The 19,714-nt window shown below is 38.1% G+C and overlaps 2 protein-coding genes across 2 annotated transcripts; one reads left to right on the top strand and one right to left on the bottom strand.

Moving 5' to 3' along the window:
- Positions 1-3,548: 3,548 nt before the first annotated feature.
- Positions 3,549-5,336, top strand: J4E78_009100 (uncharacterized protein; the record flags this gene model as incomplete). Its single annotated transcript, XM_049369694.1, has 1 exon — positions 3,549-5,336. The coding sequence occupies one exon, from the start codon at positions 3,549-3,551 to the stop codon at positions 5,334-5,336; it is 1,788 nt and encodes a 595-aa protein (XP_049218655.1).
- Positions 5,337-10,312: 4,976 nt separating this feature from the next.
- AMTR1 (Transcription activator amtr1) lies at positions 10,313-12,610 on the bottom strand (the record flags this gene model as incomplete). Its single annotated transcript, XM_049369693.1, has 3 exons — positions 10,313-12,261; positions 12,312-12,541; positions 12,591-12,610. The coding sequence occupies 3 exons, from the start codon at positions 12,608-12,610 to the stop codon at positions 10,313-10,315; spliced, it is 2,199 nt and encodes a 732-aa protein (XP_049218654.1).
- Positions 12,611-19,714: the final 7,104 nt, after the last annotated feature.

Raw genomic sequence — 19,714 nt, 5'->3', positions numbered from 1 at the left:
TCTCTTATTTCTTATACTCTAAATAGTTTAGAATTAATCTATATATAAATAACTAAATACTTACTCTTTTCTTACTTTATATTATTATAAAAGTAGCTACTTAAACTTAATTTTTACCTTAATTTATGCCTAACACTATACTTTTTATAAATCTTATATTTTTATATATTCTATAAGTCTATCTATATAGCGCTAAGTAAAATTAGTTATAAAATAATTTAGAACTAATTTAATATATAGTCTAATACTAACTAGAAGCTTATATCTTAGGCTAGTATAATAGCTCTTTATATATACTTATTCTATAGCATTTATATAGAATTCTAGTATATCTTAGATAGCTTTAGATATACTACTATAGTATATATTTAATTTTATAGTAATAATAGAGTTCTTCTTATTTTTTACTTATTCTTTAGTTATAAGTATTAGAGTATTTTCTTAGAATAGTTTAAAAATATTCTAGAATTAATTTAGACTACTTACTAATAAGTAGATTATATAACTTAAAATACTTAGCCTAGCTTACTATAGTAAGTAGCACTTTTATTTTACTTTATAAAGAATTTTTAATATATAGTATACTAGAATAAGCCTTATTAATAGTGCAAAGAAAGTAAATAATATAAAATCTTATATAGTAGCTAAGGTAGTACTTCTAGTCTTTATTAAGCTAGTTAAGGCTAGTAAGGTACTTTCTAAATTCTAAGCTAAAATAAGCGTAAATTAATTATAAATTAATTTAACTTACTAGCTATCTACTTAGTATTTATATTAATAGTAATACTATAGAAACTACGTATATAGAGATACTACTATTATACTAGCTAATCTAAATACTTCTTAATAGTCTAGAAAAAGATAGTAAATACCTTTTAGTATATCTTAGAGAACTTAGCGTTAGTAGTAAAGCGCCTAAATATAATAACTACGTAGATTAGCTATAGATTAATTTAGAAGTAATTTATATACTTTTTTTATAGCTTTTTAGTATAGTAGTAAAAAGAATTTCTCTCTAACTATTATAGTAGCGCTTAAAAGATATATCTACTTAGAAAGTCTCTTATTTTATAAGTAGTTTAGCTTACTTATTCTATACTTAAATAATAATATAGCCTCTACTAGCTAGTAAGATTTAGTAAATATATATTTATATAGATTAATTTAGAAACGTTTAGAAAATAATTTAAATAGCGCTTATAGTAGTAGAGTTAGAATAATTTACTTTTTTCTTAAAAAAAACTCTCTTTAGGCTAGCGCCTAAAGAAAATATAATTAATTTTTAAGTAGTAGCTATTCTTATAAGATAGTTTTTATTTACCTAAGTAGTATAGAGTTTTTTAATTAATAAAACTTTATACTACTTTAAGTAGAAGATAAACTAGTTAAACTATAAAAAAGTAGCTAAAATAGTTTAGAAATAATTTAGAATTAATATTTATAAAATAGCTTATATCTTATAGTATTTAGTATTAATATTAATTAGAATATATAAACTATATTTTTAACTAATTCTATATCTAGCTACTAAGGTAGAGAAAGTATATACTAGTATATACTAGTTAAAACTACTATAAAGTATAAAATCTACTTAAAATATAGAGAGATAATAATATTAATTACTATATTATAGTCTTATAAAATAAGTTTATCTTAACTCTAAGTATAGTTAGTACTTAAAATAGTTTAGAATTAATCTAAAAATATTTTTTAAGAACTTACTATAGTCTTTTAAACGTAAGATCTAAAGCTTAACTATATTATAGTTTTTATAAAAGCTTTCTACTCTACTATATAAAAGAGCTTATAGATAGATAATATTAATTTCTAGTAGTACTCTCTAGATATAGTATCTTATATTACCTAAAGCGTAATTACTATAGGTAATAAACTAAGAAATAAGCTGTATTACTTACTAAAATTAGTTAAGAATTATTTCTAAAATAGTTTAACTATATATACTATTAATTCTACTTAAAATAACTTTAAACTATAAAAACTCTTTTTATTAGTATAAATACTATCTTTAAACTAACGCTAAAGCTTATTAAAGTAGCTTTTAGCCTTTTTTTTTTTCTATTCTACTTAATTTAGTCTATAAATATCTTTATCTATCTAAGTATCTTATATAAGCTTTTATTTACTTATAAGTAGATAAAATTTTATAATTAATTCTAAATATATTTATATATCTTAATACTAGAGTACTTAAAAACTTATCTTAAGGTAGTTAAATTTAAGAAAAAGCTAAAAGTCTTTTTTTTTTCTACTTTACTAGCTTTATAGTATTAAAACTACTTATACTAAATTAGTTTTAAATTAATCTAGAAATAGTCTATATAAGCTACTTATACTTTTAGTATTTTATAATACTCTTTTAACTAAAAAATATTACTTATTTACTTTTAAAACTTAAATAATATAAGTATAGCCTTTAGAGTCTATACTAAAGTATTAGAGTAAATATATAGTATACTTAATAACTCTAGCTTTTAAAAAAGGCGCGCTACTATTTTTAAAAGTAAGTTAAACTATATTTTAGTTTAAATAAGTTTAGAATTATTCTAAAATTAATTTAACTATATACTTTAACTTAGTTTTTAATACTACTATTATTACTCTTACTAAAGCTAGATAAATATAAGTTAAATTTTTTATAGATATCTAGGTTTAATATATTAAAGTTAAGAAATTTAAGCTTAGTATTAAATATAGGCAAAAAAGGCTCTATATTATAATATAAGTATAATTTAGTTTAAATTAATTTAAAATAAATCTAAAAATTATTTAAATTAAAATTTTATTACTAAGTACGCTAATTTTCTTAAGTAGTATAACGCTAGTATACTATATTTTAAAAATTACCTATTTACGTTAGCGCATGCTATGTTTTAGCGCGCTCTTAGTTAGATAGACTGTATGCACGTTGGGATTGCGAATGCCTCTGATGACGTAATTGTCGCCGGTGGATGGCGGAGCTTGTCGGGCGCTTCATCACAACGGACTGAGCTCTGCATACTGTCGCAGCTCGAAGACTATATGAGATGCTGAGACGACGCATGTGCGCGACAAAATCCAAAGGTTGGTGGCCGGCGGTGTGGAGCGAAGTGAAGATGAAGCATCGCAATTGCTGTTTGTGGACGTGCAAAAAGGGGACTGCCGACAGGGATTATCGATAGCGAGGCAACAACGATGTGGTTGCTGCTCGGACAACAAAGTCTTACGACTTCAATCCTATTGCTTTTCTTTCAATGCGTCTCTTGCGATTGTCGCTCTCACATAATACAACACTTGTTTGCAGAAGCGTCAAAGGGCGACGCGCGCTCGTTGCAGACGTGACATCTCCACAGTCGCGTCTTTGTCTCCATCACCCTCTGTTTACTCACCCCACTACGACTACAATCAGTGCGCTTCCACACATATGAGTCAAATACAACTGTGCACGCATTCATTACTCATCAAAATTTCGCGAACTTCACGTCCACACCTTGTCCATCGAACGCGCTTACTCCAGCGACTCAACACCTTCGCAACTAAATACCACCCGGATGGCCACCAAATACGACTCTGTAAAGTGCAAATCGTGCGCTAGAGTTCTCGCTGTGGTATCAGCCACTGGGCTTGTACCTACGACCTCGCCGGATGCCTCCCATGCAGGATGCAGCACATGTCAGCGATTTGACTCTCTGTATGACGCGATTAGAGAAGCCGATACTGAATGGGCTGTACTCGAAAACAAGCGCGACTCAATCAGTAAATCATTCGCGCGAGACAACCACAAGAGGGCTCATATGGAGTTCGACAACTGGTTGATGACCGTCGAAGCGCCTGGACCAGCAAGAGACGCGCAGAATGAACACCCGGAGAACAAGGACCATGGAGGAGGCGACTTTATCAACGACGACAAACAAGATATAGCTGGTCCCAAGCGTCGAAGATCTTACTCGCCTACTACACAGCGGTCTGGAGAATCATCCGATACAGCACCACATGGACAGCAAGGCATATCGCTGTCTCTCAGGCCATCGCCTAAACGATCGCACAGCTCATCTGCTTCGATATCACGCAAGCGGCTCAAATTTTCCGATTCAGTCGAGTTCCATGAGAATTACAGGACCAGTGAGCAGTATCACCGACCGAGCGAAACGTATGCGCGAGGGAGAAATGCGCCGCCTGAGGGTTCCGAGTACATGGACACTAGTGGATCGGGTCTGACCTTCCTGAAGTTCACCGGTATGAAGAAAGTTGGCGCCAAATGGGTTGAGCTGAGCGAGGAAGAGCTTGCAAAGCAGAGCGAAAAAGCAAAGACTTGGGCGCAGCTGCGGAAACTCGCAACTGCAGGGAAACCGAAAGCTGATACACCGGAGGCCGATGCAGAAGTAGAGGTGAGGCAGGATGACGATGCTCCTCAAGATGCTCGTGCAGCAAGACTTGCACGAAGAGCTAAGGGAACAAGCGCAGAATCAGTGCAAGCTCGGGGCACGACAAGTAGACGGGGCCGGGGCACCTTGCGAAAAGGGAAACAACCATCGCTTGTCGGTGCAGTGGATGATAACCCAGAGACTGCGTGTGACTCTACCCTCGTCTCGAATACCACAACAACAGCACATGGAAATGATCATCATTCGGACGGAGATCTAGGTCGGGTGGAGATCATCGCATCTGGAGACGACGGTCTGGAGCGAAGACACGACGCTGTTCCCAGAACAGAAACCACAGCGGCACTGAGCGCCGATCAAGTACGAGAGCCAGCCACACCCCACGAGGAGCCCCACAAGGATATGCAAGTGACTAGCGAGGCAATGTGCCAGAGTATTGCAGCTCAGCCAAACACCAGTAGTGTGGAGTCTCAACCAACAGTCGCATCTGGATATGACCAATCGCAACTCGAGCCAAGGAAGAATGCCTTATGCACAGATCACGATAAACCGGAAATTGAGATACCTGAGGCGTCGTCTGGGTCTCGGATTCTGCGACCAACCTCAGGTAACCTTGAGGATACCGGCATCGCAAGTACGCGAGACCTAGACCATCTCTCAGATGCTCGCCCCAATTCTGAGAAAGTTCCAGTGCGAAAGGAGGATGCTGTGCGCGAAGACCCTGGAGTGTCAACTCAAAACACGCCTACTGCTGCAGAGAAGGCTATCGCGACAGGAACATCTCTGCAACAGCCACCCGCGGAGCGTGAAGACCTCGTCACGGAGCTGAACACGTCTACATCAGCTGATAACAAGCTCCAAGAGCAGGGTCACTCCAATGTGGACATCGTTAGCGCCACGATACCGCAAGACCCTGATCGCCCTCCTGCAGCCAGAATGCCCACAGAAGAAGCGTAGATCCTCGCAGGGGGCATGATCGACGAAGCTGGAGACGCTGCGAGTCAATATCTAGGTTAAAGATGCGTCCCACAGAAGGATCCAGCCTCTCTCGTGGCCGTAGAATAACAGAGTAGGGATGGCAGAGGTGGCCTCGTTTGAGCAGGGCCCTTATGTGGGTACTACAGCGTGATTAGCGGCGAGTCCGTGGCGGACACTTGCCGCCGGTCCACAGTTCGGCGTACATGCCGTGCCGCAAGCGCCGCAACTCTTGTGTATGATAGCAGTAATAATTGTCGGTCTGTAGACACCGATGCCTATGCGATTCCTCTGATGGTGTCCTCTAAATGCCATGTGTGTCTGTGCGTTGACCACAAGAAAGCGATACTGGTACTGTCACTTGTACTCCCATGGAACAGGTGAGGGGGAGGAGCATCATCATCATGACTCCGCTCCATCGAGTGGCTCCTCTAACGCAGCTTCTAACGCATCTTCTATTCCTTCTCGAATGCAGCTAGAGCGCTGGGCTAGAAAACAGCAAAAGACGAGCTAGGTCCTGTGCCCTTCCCGTGGGACCATTACGTCGCATTCGTCTCGAATGTCGCATTCAGGAACATGATGTATTCGAGGAAGACCCACCACCTATGGCCTCAGCTGCACCTCTCTCTACCTGGCCCAAGCCCCATCCAGACAACAATTCTCCTTCTCCCAGCATACGGGATAACGCTATGCCATTTCGTATTGTGGCGACAACAATTTTCCTCACCGATCAATGCGCAAGTGGAGCGATGACATGGCCCAAAGAAGAAGGATTGATTGCGGCGGAAGGGCCGTTCCAGCTCTGCCGGTGTGCGTAGCCGTAAAACGTACGACTTTTCTTCTTTGTGTATGCTGCGAGATTGCCGATACCCGGTGTTGGCTTAGATCTAAGGTATGGTGTTGATCAATGCTTGGTATCTCAGGCGGCAACTAGCCTTTTTAGGTAGTACATGGGCGGGCTATCACGATGTGGTGATGTGATGTTGTACGTTTTGCGACTGGGTTGATGTACGAGATTGCGAAAATGATAGAAATTCTCGTGGGGACTTGAGATTGATAGCGAAAGTGGGACGTGGGAATGCGCATTGTTGCATGTCCTTGCGGCTTGAGCTTCAAAACCTTCTGCATCCTACTTTTGCTTGCTTTTTTTTTTGGGTCAGAGAACTCCTACGTCGAAGTGACGTTAAAGGCCTAGTCTTGGCGAGAGGACTTAAAGACAGAGATGGTACGGGGCTAGAAGCTGCTACGAAGTACCTAAATTATGTTCGACAGACTTGAGTGTAGGAGTAGGAATAGAGCCTCCTCTTCAGCTTCGGTATAGCAATTCTCGGATTCGGATTCGCATACGTCTTCTCAGCCTTGCCCGCCTCGCTCTTGCCCTACCTAGATCTTCTCGAAGGATGGCACCACATACTGGACACGACACTATCCAACGCCTTCAAATTCAACCTCAACCCTTTGAAAACTTCTCTTGCTTCATGGGTGCGAAGCTCCAATAACCTTAAAGATCCCCATTTCGCCGAACGAGCTCGTCGAACTTCGGCAGCGTTCAGCCGCTGGACCGCTGCCGCCTCGCAATATTTTCGGTGTCGGCCTGGGACCGGCATATACCGTTATACCAGCTCAACGTCTTCATCATGGCGACAGGAATTGCCTGCACAGCAGCCCGAGGGTTGCAAATTGAAAGCTGCACGTGGGGAGCTGCGGGATTCCTTGCGGTGACGTCATGGGACCCCTCGCATCCATGGATGGATCTCACCAACGTCGACAGGGTTATCGTGTGACCGTCTCGTCAATACTTTCCAGGTATCAAGCGGCGCGATTTACCTTTGCACCCACATCCCACGTCTCAGATACCGGGGGAGGGGATGTTTTTCCCTCGAGGGTGAAGATTGCCCCCCTCAAGGTTCGGTCTTACTAGAGTATGTCATGCATGCCCACGGTTGATTCCGCGACAACGGCGAAAACACTATGAGCCCGCGACATTCCACCCACTCCCCTACCCCGGCCCGGTTCCAAGCACATGTCAACAGGACAAAACATTTTTGGCTGACGCACGCACGGTCCTCCGGTTCCATCGTTCCGTCGGATAGATCTTTCCAACCAGCTAACTGGGATTCAGGGACCCGCCAATTTACTTACCGCGACCCCAAGATCAACACCCCTCATCAAATCACCGATTTGCGATGACATCGCCACCCCAGTCGCAGACTCAGACCGAGGTTGGCCGCTCTCTCTGCCAACAAGGTCGGCGATAACAGCTTACGGTTGATACGAAACGACCTCAGCCTGCCCGCGAAGGTGTAATGGATATTGGCAGTCGGCTAAATCGGAAGCAGGTAGCCATTAGCGCGACAACGTGTTTCTCAACACCACCAGGGCAAGCGGGATGTGGAGGGGTGGCTGGTAAAGCTCAGACCGGCTACCGTGGCCGTCGTATCGCACGCTGTCGACAGCGCCCAGCGTTGCGGCGGTCAGTGAAAGCGAGAGCTGAGGCAAGATGCGACATGAACCGAGGCGCTCAACAGCATACTTTGATCCGCGTACACAGCCTCGTGTCTAGTTCTCAAAGGCCATTCGGTTTCCAGACTGCATTTTGAATTCGACTATCGGCAAATGCCTGCATGGGCCATCGAGATGCCGTGGGGGATTGCAAAAGCTGGTATCGGCGATGGATCGGCAGCAAGCATAGTGAGTACTCTGGAGCAAGTGCAACTATCAATTGCTTGGACAATGTCTTAGCTCGAGCCCAACCACGAGGTATGCACGTTGCCATGCATCAAACTATCTCGTGCATTCTTCCACATACGGCCTAACAGGGTACTGAGACACCTTGCGCGAGCGTCTTGACCTACTGTTCCGTTGGCCAAGCTAGAGGTCACTAGCGGATTGAAACTTCTGTCACACTTTGGAACGAAGTTTACGCAAGATTATTCGAGACATATCACAGGACTAGGATGCGATGGCTATTTCGGCTGTACAGAGGTCCGCAAACAATCATCTCAAAGCTCAAAGCAGTAGATCCATACGTCATAATCAGACCACAAATCTCACACCTACTTTACGCGTGTTGCGTTTCATCGCCCAACTCACGGCAAAACCCCGGAGCCGCAGGTGCTGGCCCCCAAAAGGGGAATCCGGTGATCCCTACACCATCAGCCTGCCCGCGCACTAACGAAATGCATGAAAACCTGCAGTAGCGTGCACTACGCGCCGTTAAGCCTCACTAACCTGCAGCAGGAAATCTTCGAGAAGCCCTTGTATCCTATCCTTCGCTTATCCATGGTTTTCATGGCTACGCCATCGTGCATAGTGGGAGCGGTGTCTTGCTTGCATGTGCATAGGTGCCGTAGCTGCAGCTTTAAGATTAGGAGACCTGGGAGACGCAGCCACCGTCCGGTCAGGTCAAACATCGACCAGCTAGCGTAGTCACAGCGTTGCGGTGTACAAGATGCATAATCTTCACGCTGTAAACGCGCCGTGGGACGCCCACAGTGCTCGTCGGCCATACTTTACACAGCGAAGGATTCAAGGTGCATGAGAGTGATGTCATGGAGGCAGTTCCCGCTCGCCAGCCAGCAAACGCGTGCATATTCAAGGCGTGGAGTTATTGTGCATCATCAGACTACCAAGCATCCTCCACAAAAGCCCCCCGCCAAGGCACCGAGCAGGGATACCCTGATGCTAAAGCCCCGACTCGTTACGAGGCACGCACGCACCTCGTCTGTTCCCGTCCCAGGCGTTTCCTCTAGGGACCAAACTCTAAACCACGTTTCTCTATTCGCCGAGAGAATATCACCAGAGAACGCGTCCGAAGCGATCAGCGACGCCTGCCACCAACCTCACAATTACGTGTCTTGTGACAGCAACCGCATCACGGATTGCCTAACAAGGTGACGGATAAGGTGACCTGTGATATAATGATCTTCGTTGCGCCGAAGCACCGCCACATAGGACCGCGGGCAAAGGCTCCGGCTAGCAAATTGGAGCACAACAACCATGGGTGTCTCAGACATTGCCAAGGTATAGCACGCATGTATTCAGGCGTGCGTCATACATCGCCAATCCATGCTCGAGCAAATTGGGCCGCCGTGATTGCAAAGAAGTACAGGCCAATATATGCAGGGCTCTCGATTGTGTCTCGCGCGTAAGTAGCCATCCGGTCGCGAACCGGATCCGCACTGGCGGCGAAGGCGGAAAAGTGGGGGTTCAGATGAGACTTGCGCTCGTGGTCAAACACCGACCGGTGTAGCAGCGTTTGCTAGACAACGACAAGTCTGTCTTCTGGAAGGAAAACTTCGTGCGTAGAGTTGAGAGTGGAGGAGCTAGAATCTGGCGTGCAAAGTGGGTATGGGGTACGGATGAAGCTACCCGGGTAGAACGGCACAGGCGGTAGCGGTCAAAGGGTTCAGCTTCGAAATCATGTTGTCATGTTGTTTGGTGCATCGTGACTATAGGGTAGGGTTGAGCGAGTTTGCAGGTCACACGTGCAGACAAGATACGTGGGCAAGTAAATTGGTGTAGAGCCTGATAAGCTTCTATGGTGATTTTGTATATGTGTTATCTAGATTGGAATGGGCTAATACCGCAATCCTGATTTCTTCTAGCTATCTAACCTTCTTTCTACACACGTCTCTTCAGTAATCTGAAGCATGCAGCCCGTGCGGTCGCATTGCAGCAGACCGTCCGATCATCGGCGCTGCGCTCAAAGGGGCCTGGCAACATGTGTCGGCTTGGAATGACAGTTCGTGTTGCTCTAGTCTTCCGATAGTTCCCGCACCATGGACAAGGGCCAGGCGCACGCTAGTGGCTCCTCGTAGCAGGTACTCTGCATCCCAGACTAAGCTGTCGGGAGGTACCTAGACTCATGGCTGAAGCTGACAGCAGGCTGGCGGCGGGCTTGCTAAGGGCCCAGGGGACAAAGTTTGTGGCTGGTTGGATGCCTCCAAGTGGAGTGCTCATGGTACCAGGCCCTCTGATTCTTCGCCTTGCCACTGCTCGAATAGCTGGCGCACGCGGTAGTCGGTCGCCCAACCAATGTCCGACTCAATGTCTCGTAGGAGATGTAATACGACTTGGCGCTCTCGAGCATCGCTGAGGCACTGACCCGCAGTGAACAGGGGCTGCACAGAGTGGATCCGGACCGCTTCATCTGACCGAGCGAGCGAAATGCCAACAATTTCGCGGCTGTGCTTCTGGCACATGGCCAGAACGGACTGGTACGAGTTCATGCGTGCGACGACGGTGCTGCGCCCCTGGGTGGACTCGTGTGGCTTGTTCATGAAGAGGAGAATCTGCGACATGTGGTATGTCTGCATCGTCGAGGCGCACATGGGAATCGAGTACCAGACCTCTGCAAACATGGAGGCATTATCGTTGTTGAACATCGGTCCGGATGTTTGGGCGGGTGCCACCCTGGCAGAAGGTTTGAAAGTCACCGGTAGTCCGTCGTGCCACACCTGGAACTGCTTGCGGAGACTAAACCAGTAATCCAGAAGGGTCCGCTGAGGAACGCCAGCCCAACTCATGCCGGCTTCGTTTGAGACTTCGTCTCCCGCAGCCATGAAGTTGACTAGCTTGGCCATGAGCCAGACCAGGGCGTTGCAGATGAGGTCTTCCCTCATCACCTTCTCCTCGTCGGGGTAGCCGGTTGCTGTCGTGTTGCTAGGCATAATGTAGCCTCGCTCGTCGATCATGAGGCCAGCCTCTCTCCACAGCGTCAAGTCATCGGTGTCTAGCCTTGTGTTTGTCTTGTTGATGAAGGCTGCGAGCATGTCTTGTCTGGCAATGTTCCAGAACGTTGCTCGCCGAGCTTTTGATGTGAAGTTGAAGTTTGCGGATGGCATCGATGATGTAGGTGTTGGTAGTTGTAATGGCATAACATGCTCTTGTGAAAGGACAAGGAGGGACTTTGCACCGTTCAGGTGCTTCGCCCAATCCGAAACGGAAGTGTCTAAGAACTCATAGACACAAAGAATAGCAGATGCGGCCAGCAGTTCGTCGGTGTTCGCTACGAATGAAGTGTTGCTGGAAGTCCGTCGTCGCTTGTGTGCTGGCCCATCGTAGGCGGAGTTTTGATGCCTTTGCTCGCACTCTGACTCGTCGGGAGAGGAGGCAACGTCCATCTTGAGGGCGTGCAACAGTAGTGACACAGCAGTATCATAGTATACTGCTGCCTTGTGCTTCCAGTCGACCAGTGGCGCCTCGGGGTACTGCTCCATCCTAGCTTGACGCGTTACACTGCCTCCCATGACAGGCTTACGGCCCTGAACACGAGCAAGAGCCTTCGCCGCACAGGCAACAGCTGCGTACTTGAGTAATGGGTTGTCACGCGCCTGTACGGGGACGTAAGATGCGAAGTAAGTGCCAAGGTCGAATAGGTCCATCCAGTAACCGGGGCCTTCTGAGAACCACCGGAGAAGGAACGCGATTTCGTGGTCATCTTGAGTGGACATGCTGACGTCCGAACGAGGTGGTGATCGCCGTGAGCTTGAAATCGAAACTGAGCGGTGCATGTGGTCGGCGGAGTCGTACGGTGAGTTGAGGCGAGGATCGATAGGCGGCGACGCTGTGGAAGCTGGGAACTCCATCACGGGATGTATTCTTCGGTTGCATAATGATAGAGGAGGCGAGAGTGGGGTGCCTACAACAGATGCGGGTGGTGACTGCATCAGTGGTGGTAGGCTTTCTAGGTCGGGGGTATAACAGAAAGGAACGCTGGTAGGAGGCATCTCGGGCCCCATGCTCGATGGTGTGCTGGTAACTGAATGGAAGTTGCTGTGTGTGCGCCATGAAGGTAAAGAGCGAGCCTCGAATGGGCCAGGTGACTCCATGGAAGCTGTCGACATTGTATCAAAGTCGGGTGTCCCAGGATCCAGGTACGGGTTGGTGGTGTTGATGAAGGTGACTGGGTAAGGCGTTAGCCAAGCTACATGGGTTACGTGAGACAGGACCTACCATGCTTGGGGATATCCATCCAGATGGCGTCCTCATCGAATGTGTTTTTGTAGGCGTAGAAGCCCTTCAGCGAGTTCTCGTCCCCTGAGTCTTCGCCGTTCATGGAGGCATTGTGTTGGTGGCGAAAGACGATGCCTGAGGATGGAATGCATTCTCTTGAGGCCTTGGTGCATTGTCCGCACACGGGCTTCTTCTCATCACACTTCAGCTTCCGCTGACGGCAAGTGAGACTGCGGGAGGCGTCAGTGGGCGACGACGTGGAAAGACAGGTCGACATACCATCCGGTTCGTGATCGCATTTCAACGTAGTTCAATCGTGTGGGTCTTGATGCGAAAAGCTTAAGATATCATAGCCTCGAGCCGAGGGAAGTGGGTAAGAAAAAGCATCCACATGAGTCGGAGAGAGCTGCCCTATATCTATACCAGTATGTCGCGGGCGATAAAGCGTTTGATACTCGATGGTTAGATGCGGGGTCTAGCATGGGTTCGCGCCAGTTGCGGATCCACCGTCACCATGAGCAAGGTTACGAAAATCGACGAAAGGCTTGCTCCTGGGCTAGTGCAGTAATCTGAATCGCGCTCGCGTTGCTCAATTTAGCTGGTGTGTGAGAAGCCAGACCTCAGTGTAAGGAACTAACCTGGGCCCGCCGCGCCCACGCCAGGTCGCGTCAAGCGCCGCAGTCAGCCGAGCCATGGCCGAGTTGCTATGCATACACCACTTGCAGACGCTGCAGACGTGCGCTGGGGGAAGACTAGCCGGATTATGGACGCTAACTTGCCACTGAATTTAAACTTTTCTCCTGGTCGCTGCGCGTTCGGCTAGGGATGCAGGTCGGCCCTTCTACCTGGACTACCAACGCATTAGGGGCGGTTTTCCCTGTCTTCACAGCCGGAACTTCACTTCCTACAACCCCGCCAAGAAGCATAATAACCTATGGGAAATGTCGGAATAACCTCCACGACCTGAGCGAGCTTTGACGATAAGGCGCTGGAAGCGTTAACAGCGGCAGCGCGATAAACTTCTACTCGGGGTTTGACAGTCTTAGTAGCGATCTAGGCCTAATTAGGCCTAGTAGCTACTAGCGTGTAGAGGCCCCTACTATACTTATTACAGCCTATTAGACTAAGTTTCTTACTTTTTTACTCTACTATACTATAACTATAAGTAGCTTTAATAATTTAAACTAATTAGCTATAATAATTATAGCTAATTATCTTTAATAATTTCTTTATTTTAGCCTACTTTTACTATATAATTATTTACTATAATTACTTAAACTAGCCTACTTTTACTTTATAATTATTTTTTATAATTACTTAAACTAACTTACTTTTACTATATAATTTTTTTTAATAATATAACTAATTAACTTTACTCTACTTCTAGTCTTACTTTAGCTAATAAGTACTATTTTTATAAATATTACTAATAATATTAATACTAGCTATCTATAAATTTATCTTATTCTTAATATATAGTAACTACCTTTTATATTATTATAAATAATTATTATTAAAGTTAATATAGTAGTAAATACTAAGTAGAACTATAAAAACATTTTATATAATTTAGACTCTAAGCTTAAAACTACTTTTAAAAAAGGCTATAGTACTAGTAGTAGACGCTCTTATAAAGAAGAAAAACTATCTTACTTTAACGTAGTAAATAATTTATAAGTACTAAAATTACCTATCTAGAATTATTACTAATAATATTATAAGTAGAAGGCTATTTTTAAGAATAAGTTTATTAGTTTAGTGCAGTTTAAAGAGAACACTTAGTATATAAATATTTATAATAATTATAATATTATTTTTAATAATTACTAGTAAAGTTAAGTAGTAGTAAGATTATTAAAGTACTAATACTAAGTAAGTTATTATTATATTATAATTATCTAGAATATTCTAATATTAGTATAGGCTAGATAATAAAAAAGGTAATAAGGTAATCTATAGTAGAATATAGCGTAAAAAAGGTTTGTTATAAATAATTTTACTATTATCTATAATAATCTAATACTTAATAGGTTTACTTCTAAAATATTACTTCTGCTATATTAGTAATAAGCTAAACCTCTCTAGTAACTAGATAAACATTTCTAATAATATACTATTATATTCTATTATTAATAACGTTTTAGATTTCTCTTAGCTTAAATAATAATAATACTCTTTCTTATAAATACTTTTTTAAAAATGCGCTTATTAAAGAATTTCTTATTATTATAAGTAATAATATTCTAATTATTTTTAATAATACTAATATATATATAGAAAGGCTATTTACTAAAGACCTCTAAGAGTAAAATTATTATAAGTTTAGTCTTATTAAACGTTATTAATAATATGCTAATTATTATAGATACTTCTATTTAACCTCTATTATAGCCTTTAGAATTTTATCTTTAACCTTTAGAATATAAAGCACTACTCTAAGAACGTTAGTAATAATTTAACCTTTTCTAATTAGAACGTTACTAATAATTATAGCTTATATCTAGAAAAGGTTAGTATAAAGCGCGCTAGGCTACTTATAAAACTTATAGTAATTGCGTAAAGATTAATAATAATCTACTATAACGTTTTAAATAATCTTATTTTTAGGTAAAGAGCTTATTTAAAACGTTAGAAACGTTATTATAACTTATAACTTATAACTATTCTCTTCTCTATAATACTTTCTTACCTACTTAATTATCTATAATAATCTTTATAATTATTAGAACTAAAGAAGTAGAAGTTTTACCTAGTAGAGCGCTAGTTAAATTCTACTAATATTTAAAATATTTATAATAATTACTATAATATATAATTATACTAGTAAAGTCTAACGTTTATAATAATTATAGTAATATATTAACTTACTAGTAAGCTCTAACATATATAATATTTATAGTAATATAGTAATATATTTACTACTTTAATAGTAAACGTATATAACGTTTATAGTAATACAAATTTACTATATTAAGAATATATATATATATAACCTTTATAGTAATATATTTACTACCTTAATAAGAAACGTATATAATATTTATAGTAATAAGTATTTACTACTTTAAAGATTAATATATATAACGTTTATAGTAATAAATTTACTACTTTAATAGAAAACGTATATAGCGTTAATAGGTAAGCGTTTACTATATATAAAATATATAATATATTTAATATTACACTATTAAGAACATTAATAAAGAAAAAAGTAGTATTATATTATTATTATTAGCGTTAAGCGCAAAAACATGTTTAACTATATTACTAATATAATTATTCTAGATAAGGTAATAGGTTTATATACTTATTCTATCTTATACTTAGATTATTATTTATACTAATAAGATACTTTATAATTATTATTAACATAAACTCTATTAACTACCTACTTTATTTATATATACGTTTTAGTTACTAACGTTTATTAAGTAAGAAATACTAAACACTACTTTAATAAAATAAGTAGCTAAAGTAGTAGCTACTATTAACGTTAATATTAATAAGATAGTTATAGAAGTTCTTAATAAACGCTATTACTATCTTATAATATATTAGTAACGTTACTATTTAAATAATACTAACGTATATACTTATAATTACTTTTATATCTTATAGTTTAGAATAATTAAAAGTATTAAATTATTAAAAAAGATAGCTAGCCTAAATCTCTAAGATTACTAGCTACTTAAGTAATAGGTCTAGAATTAAGAAATAACGTTTACGCTAATTAACGTAAAGAATAAATAGCTTAATCTCTATATACTAGACATTAATAGAAGTAATTATATAGAGTAATAGTATAAACTTCTATTCTAGTGTATTTTATAGAAAAGAAAAGTAAGTTTAATTATTCTCTTCTCTTTGTTAATAATTTATAGTATCTATAGCTTAATTTATAGATACTCTTTAAGCTATAAAAGGTATTAGAATAATATTATATATACTAAGTACATTATTAATTATTAATAATATTATGCCTAAATAATATAACTACGCTTATTAAGTAGTAATTATTAAGAAAAAGCCTTTTTATTATAACTACTTAGAAATCTAGTCTAAGTATTATTCTATATATTTTATAAATTTTTCTTCTTAACTACGTAGGCACTCTTAGCTACTTTACCTACTTATATTTAAACGTTATTAATAATACTCTCTAAAAACGTTAGAGAATATACCTTTTAACGTTTAATACTTTTTATTAATATTAACACTATTATAAAATAGAATAGATTTTTAGTATATTTTCTATTTTTTTTCTCTTTTTACTTACTTATACTATACTTCTTTTAATACTTATAGTACTAGCTAATTATTACTTTTATCTTTTAGATATAAGAGAATAATTAACTACTATATATATTAGTATCTAGCTTATCTCTAATTACCTTAGATATTACTAAAGTAGCTCTTAAATCTAAAGTAGAGTTTTTATACGTAAAGAATGTAATAGAATAGACTAAAGAATATTAATAATAATAGAACTAGCCTTTTTTTTTTATTACTAATAATATAGTATTATATAACTTCTATATCTAGAGAGTAATAAGCTTTAGCATCTAAGAACTAGAATTATTAAGCTTACGCTCTAAACCTAGACGTTTTACCTTAACTTATTATTTAAAACGTTTCTACTATCTTAGACTTATTATTAACGCTAATAACTACTATATATAATTATTACTAACGTACTCTTTATAAGCTCTAATTATAAATTAAGTATAAGACTACTTTATAGTTATTTTTAATAATTAAAGCTCTTTTTTTGTAAACACTAATTTCTACTTAACTTATTTAAGCTTATTTTAGTACTTAGTAGTAATATTAATCTTATAGCTAAGATTATCTTAGTTAATAGTATTAAAATTATTATTATTCTCTAGCTTATTATCTTTAGCGCTCTAGCTAAGAGTAATTATATTTAGCACTTTTTTAAGTAAGTTAAATATTACTATCTTCTTCTTACGTAGTAGTATTATAGAGTATAATAATAATAAGTATAGAGTATAATAGTTATAAAGTAAAGATATCTTTATACTTATAAATATAGTATATATTCTAAACACTATAAAAAGTAAAGTAGCAGAGCTTATATATATAACTAGGTAAGACCTTTCTAGTATATCTCTAATAATTCTACCTTACTAATTATTATCTACTATAAATCTAGCCTACTTACTATTATTAATAATAAACATAATAACGTAATAAATAGTAAGATACTACTTTAACTTACTAACGTTCTACTTTATTTACTCTTAATAATTATTTAATATAGTTTATAACGCTTTAAAGTAGAAGATATCTAAATAAATTTAGCACTTCTAAGAGCGTAGTACTCTTAGTATACTAAATACTTATAACGTTCTCTTTACTAAAGACTAAGAGTTAGCGTTATATACGTAAGCGTTATTATTATAAATATAGAAGTATAAAGCTAATAAATTTAAAATATCTATATAAATAAGAGAGGTAGCTAAAAAAGTAGTAATTAAGTAAGCGCGTTAAAAATAATAACGTACTATCTAGTAAAAACGTAGCTAATAATTATAGCTAGCTCTAATACGTTAGAAATATACTAAAGATCTAGATATTTATAAACTAGAGAATCTTTCTATCTATACGCTCTAACGTCTATAACGTACTTTACTACTACTAGCTTATAACGTTAGTAACGTAGTAGCACTAACGTTACTACTATTATAATATTACTAGGTATTTATACTTTTATAAGTTAACTTATATAACTAGTCTCTCTTTACACTTATTAAGAACGTTTAGCTACTTTCTAGTATAAACACTATTTACTTCTATATCTACTAGTACTACAATATTATATATAATATATAGTATACTATAGCTATACTACTAACGTCTAAAGAGATAGAGAAAATAGTATATAGTTATTCTTAATAAGAGAATATATAAAGCTATATTAATAATACTACCTAACTAAGTAATATTATTATAGACGCTTACTAAAGAAAAGAAATAAGAACTATTAATATTAGAGGCGTTACTATAACGTTTAGTAAAGAAAATATTTAGATCTTTTTACTAATTATAAAGCTACTAATTTATAATTTTAAAGCTATATAAAATAATCTAAAGAGAGCACTTATAATAATTAAGAGCTAGCCTCTACTTTTCTTTTTATAGCCTTTTATATATAGTAGTAGTTTTACTTCTAAAATATAGAATATATATAAATAAAACTACTATTAGTATAAAGTATATCTAAGATAATACTTTATATTACCTTTACTAATCTATATTATTATAGATATATATAGATAAAGTAAAAAACTTAAGTTAAAAGTAAGTATATAAGATATATAGTATATAAGATAAATATAGTAAAATTATTTAAGACGTTAGAGAATAGCTATAGATACTTATATTAAAGCTTCTATTAGCACTAATTAAGAGAAGAAAAGTAAATATTAACTAAAATAATACTAACATAGTAAAGAAGTAGCTTAGTAGTGTTAAGTATAATAACTTTATATTATATAGTAAGAGTAGAATAAGATTAAGAAGTATATATATACTAATAATAGCTAAAAAGTATTAGAAACGTTAGAAATAACCTTAACTATAAGATATAGATACTAAAAATATAGTAAAAAATAGTTAAATTATAAATAACATTACTATAATTATTTCTAAAGATTACTTATTAGCGCTAAGCCTATATTAAGAAAAGTCTACGCATTTAAAACATTAATATACCTCTAAAATATTAGCGCTATAATATTTTAAGTAATAAAATAGTTTAAACTATAATTTTATATATTAAAAACTATTAAATTTGCGTTTAAAATAAGCTTCTAACGTTTTTATATACAAATTTTGCTTTTTAGAAAAACTATATTATTCTAAGGTTTAATAGTCTCTTTATATATATATAAAATTATAAAAAAGCCTATAGATAATATTATTATTATATATATATTATATAAAATAATATCTATAAGTAATTATTTTATAGAAAAAGTAAAAAACAACGTCTAAAACGCGCTAAAAGTGCTCTAATATAGCCTAAAACGTTAAAAAAATTATGCGTAATATAAAAATAGCACTATAATATCTATAATAATGTATTATTTCTATATATAGGCGTTAGTAATAATACTATATTATATACTGTAATTATTAGTAATAATATAAGACTACTAGTAAACTTTAGTAGGGTAGGCTGTGCGTTAGGTTGTGCGTTAGGGGCGATTTTAGCGCAAAAATAGTCTGACTATTAAACTTGGGGTTAGGAGCTCTACCTCTCTTATCATCGCATTTCCTAATCTTCGATGAGCACGCAAGCATCGGATGCTGGTGCGGCCGCCTTCACCGCCGCCCACCCGCCCACCCGTGCGCGCTTACGGTTATTGCAAGGGCTGTCG

Source organism: Alternaria triticimaculans (genome assembly GCF_023758025.1).
Source record: "Alternaria triticimaculans strain BMP 0046 chromosome Unknown scaffold_18, whole genome shotgun sequence".
NCBI classification, from domain to species: domain Eukaryota; kingdom Fungi; phylum Ascomycota; class Dothideomycetes; order Pleosporales; family Pleosporaceae; genus Alternaria; species Alternaria triticimaculans.
The sequence above is the reverse complement of the archived record's forward strand: the minus strand, read 5'-3'. Positions and strand labels throughout refer to the sequence as shown.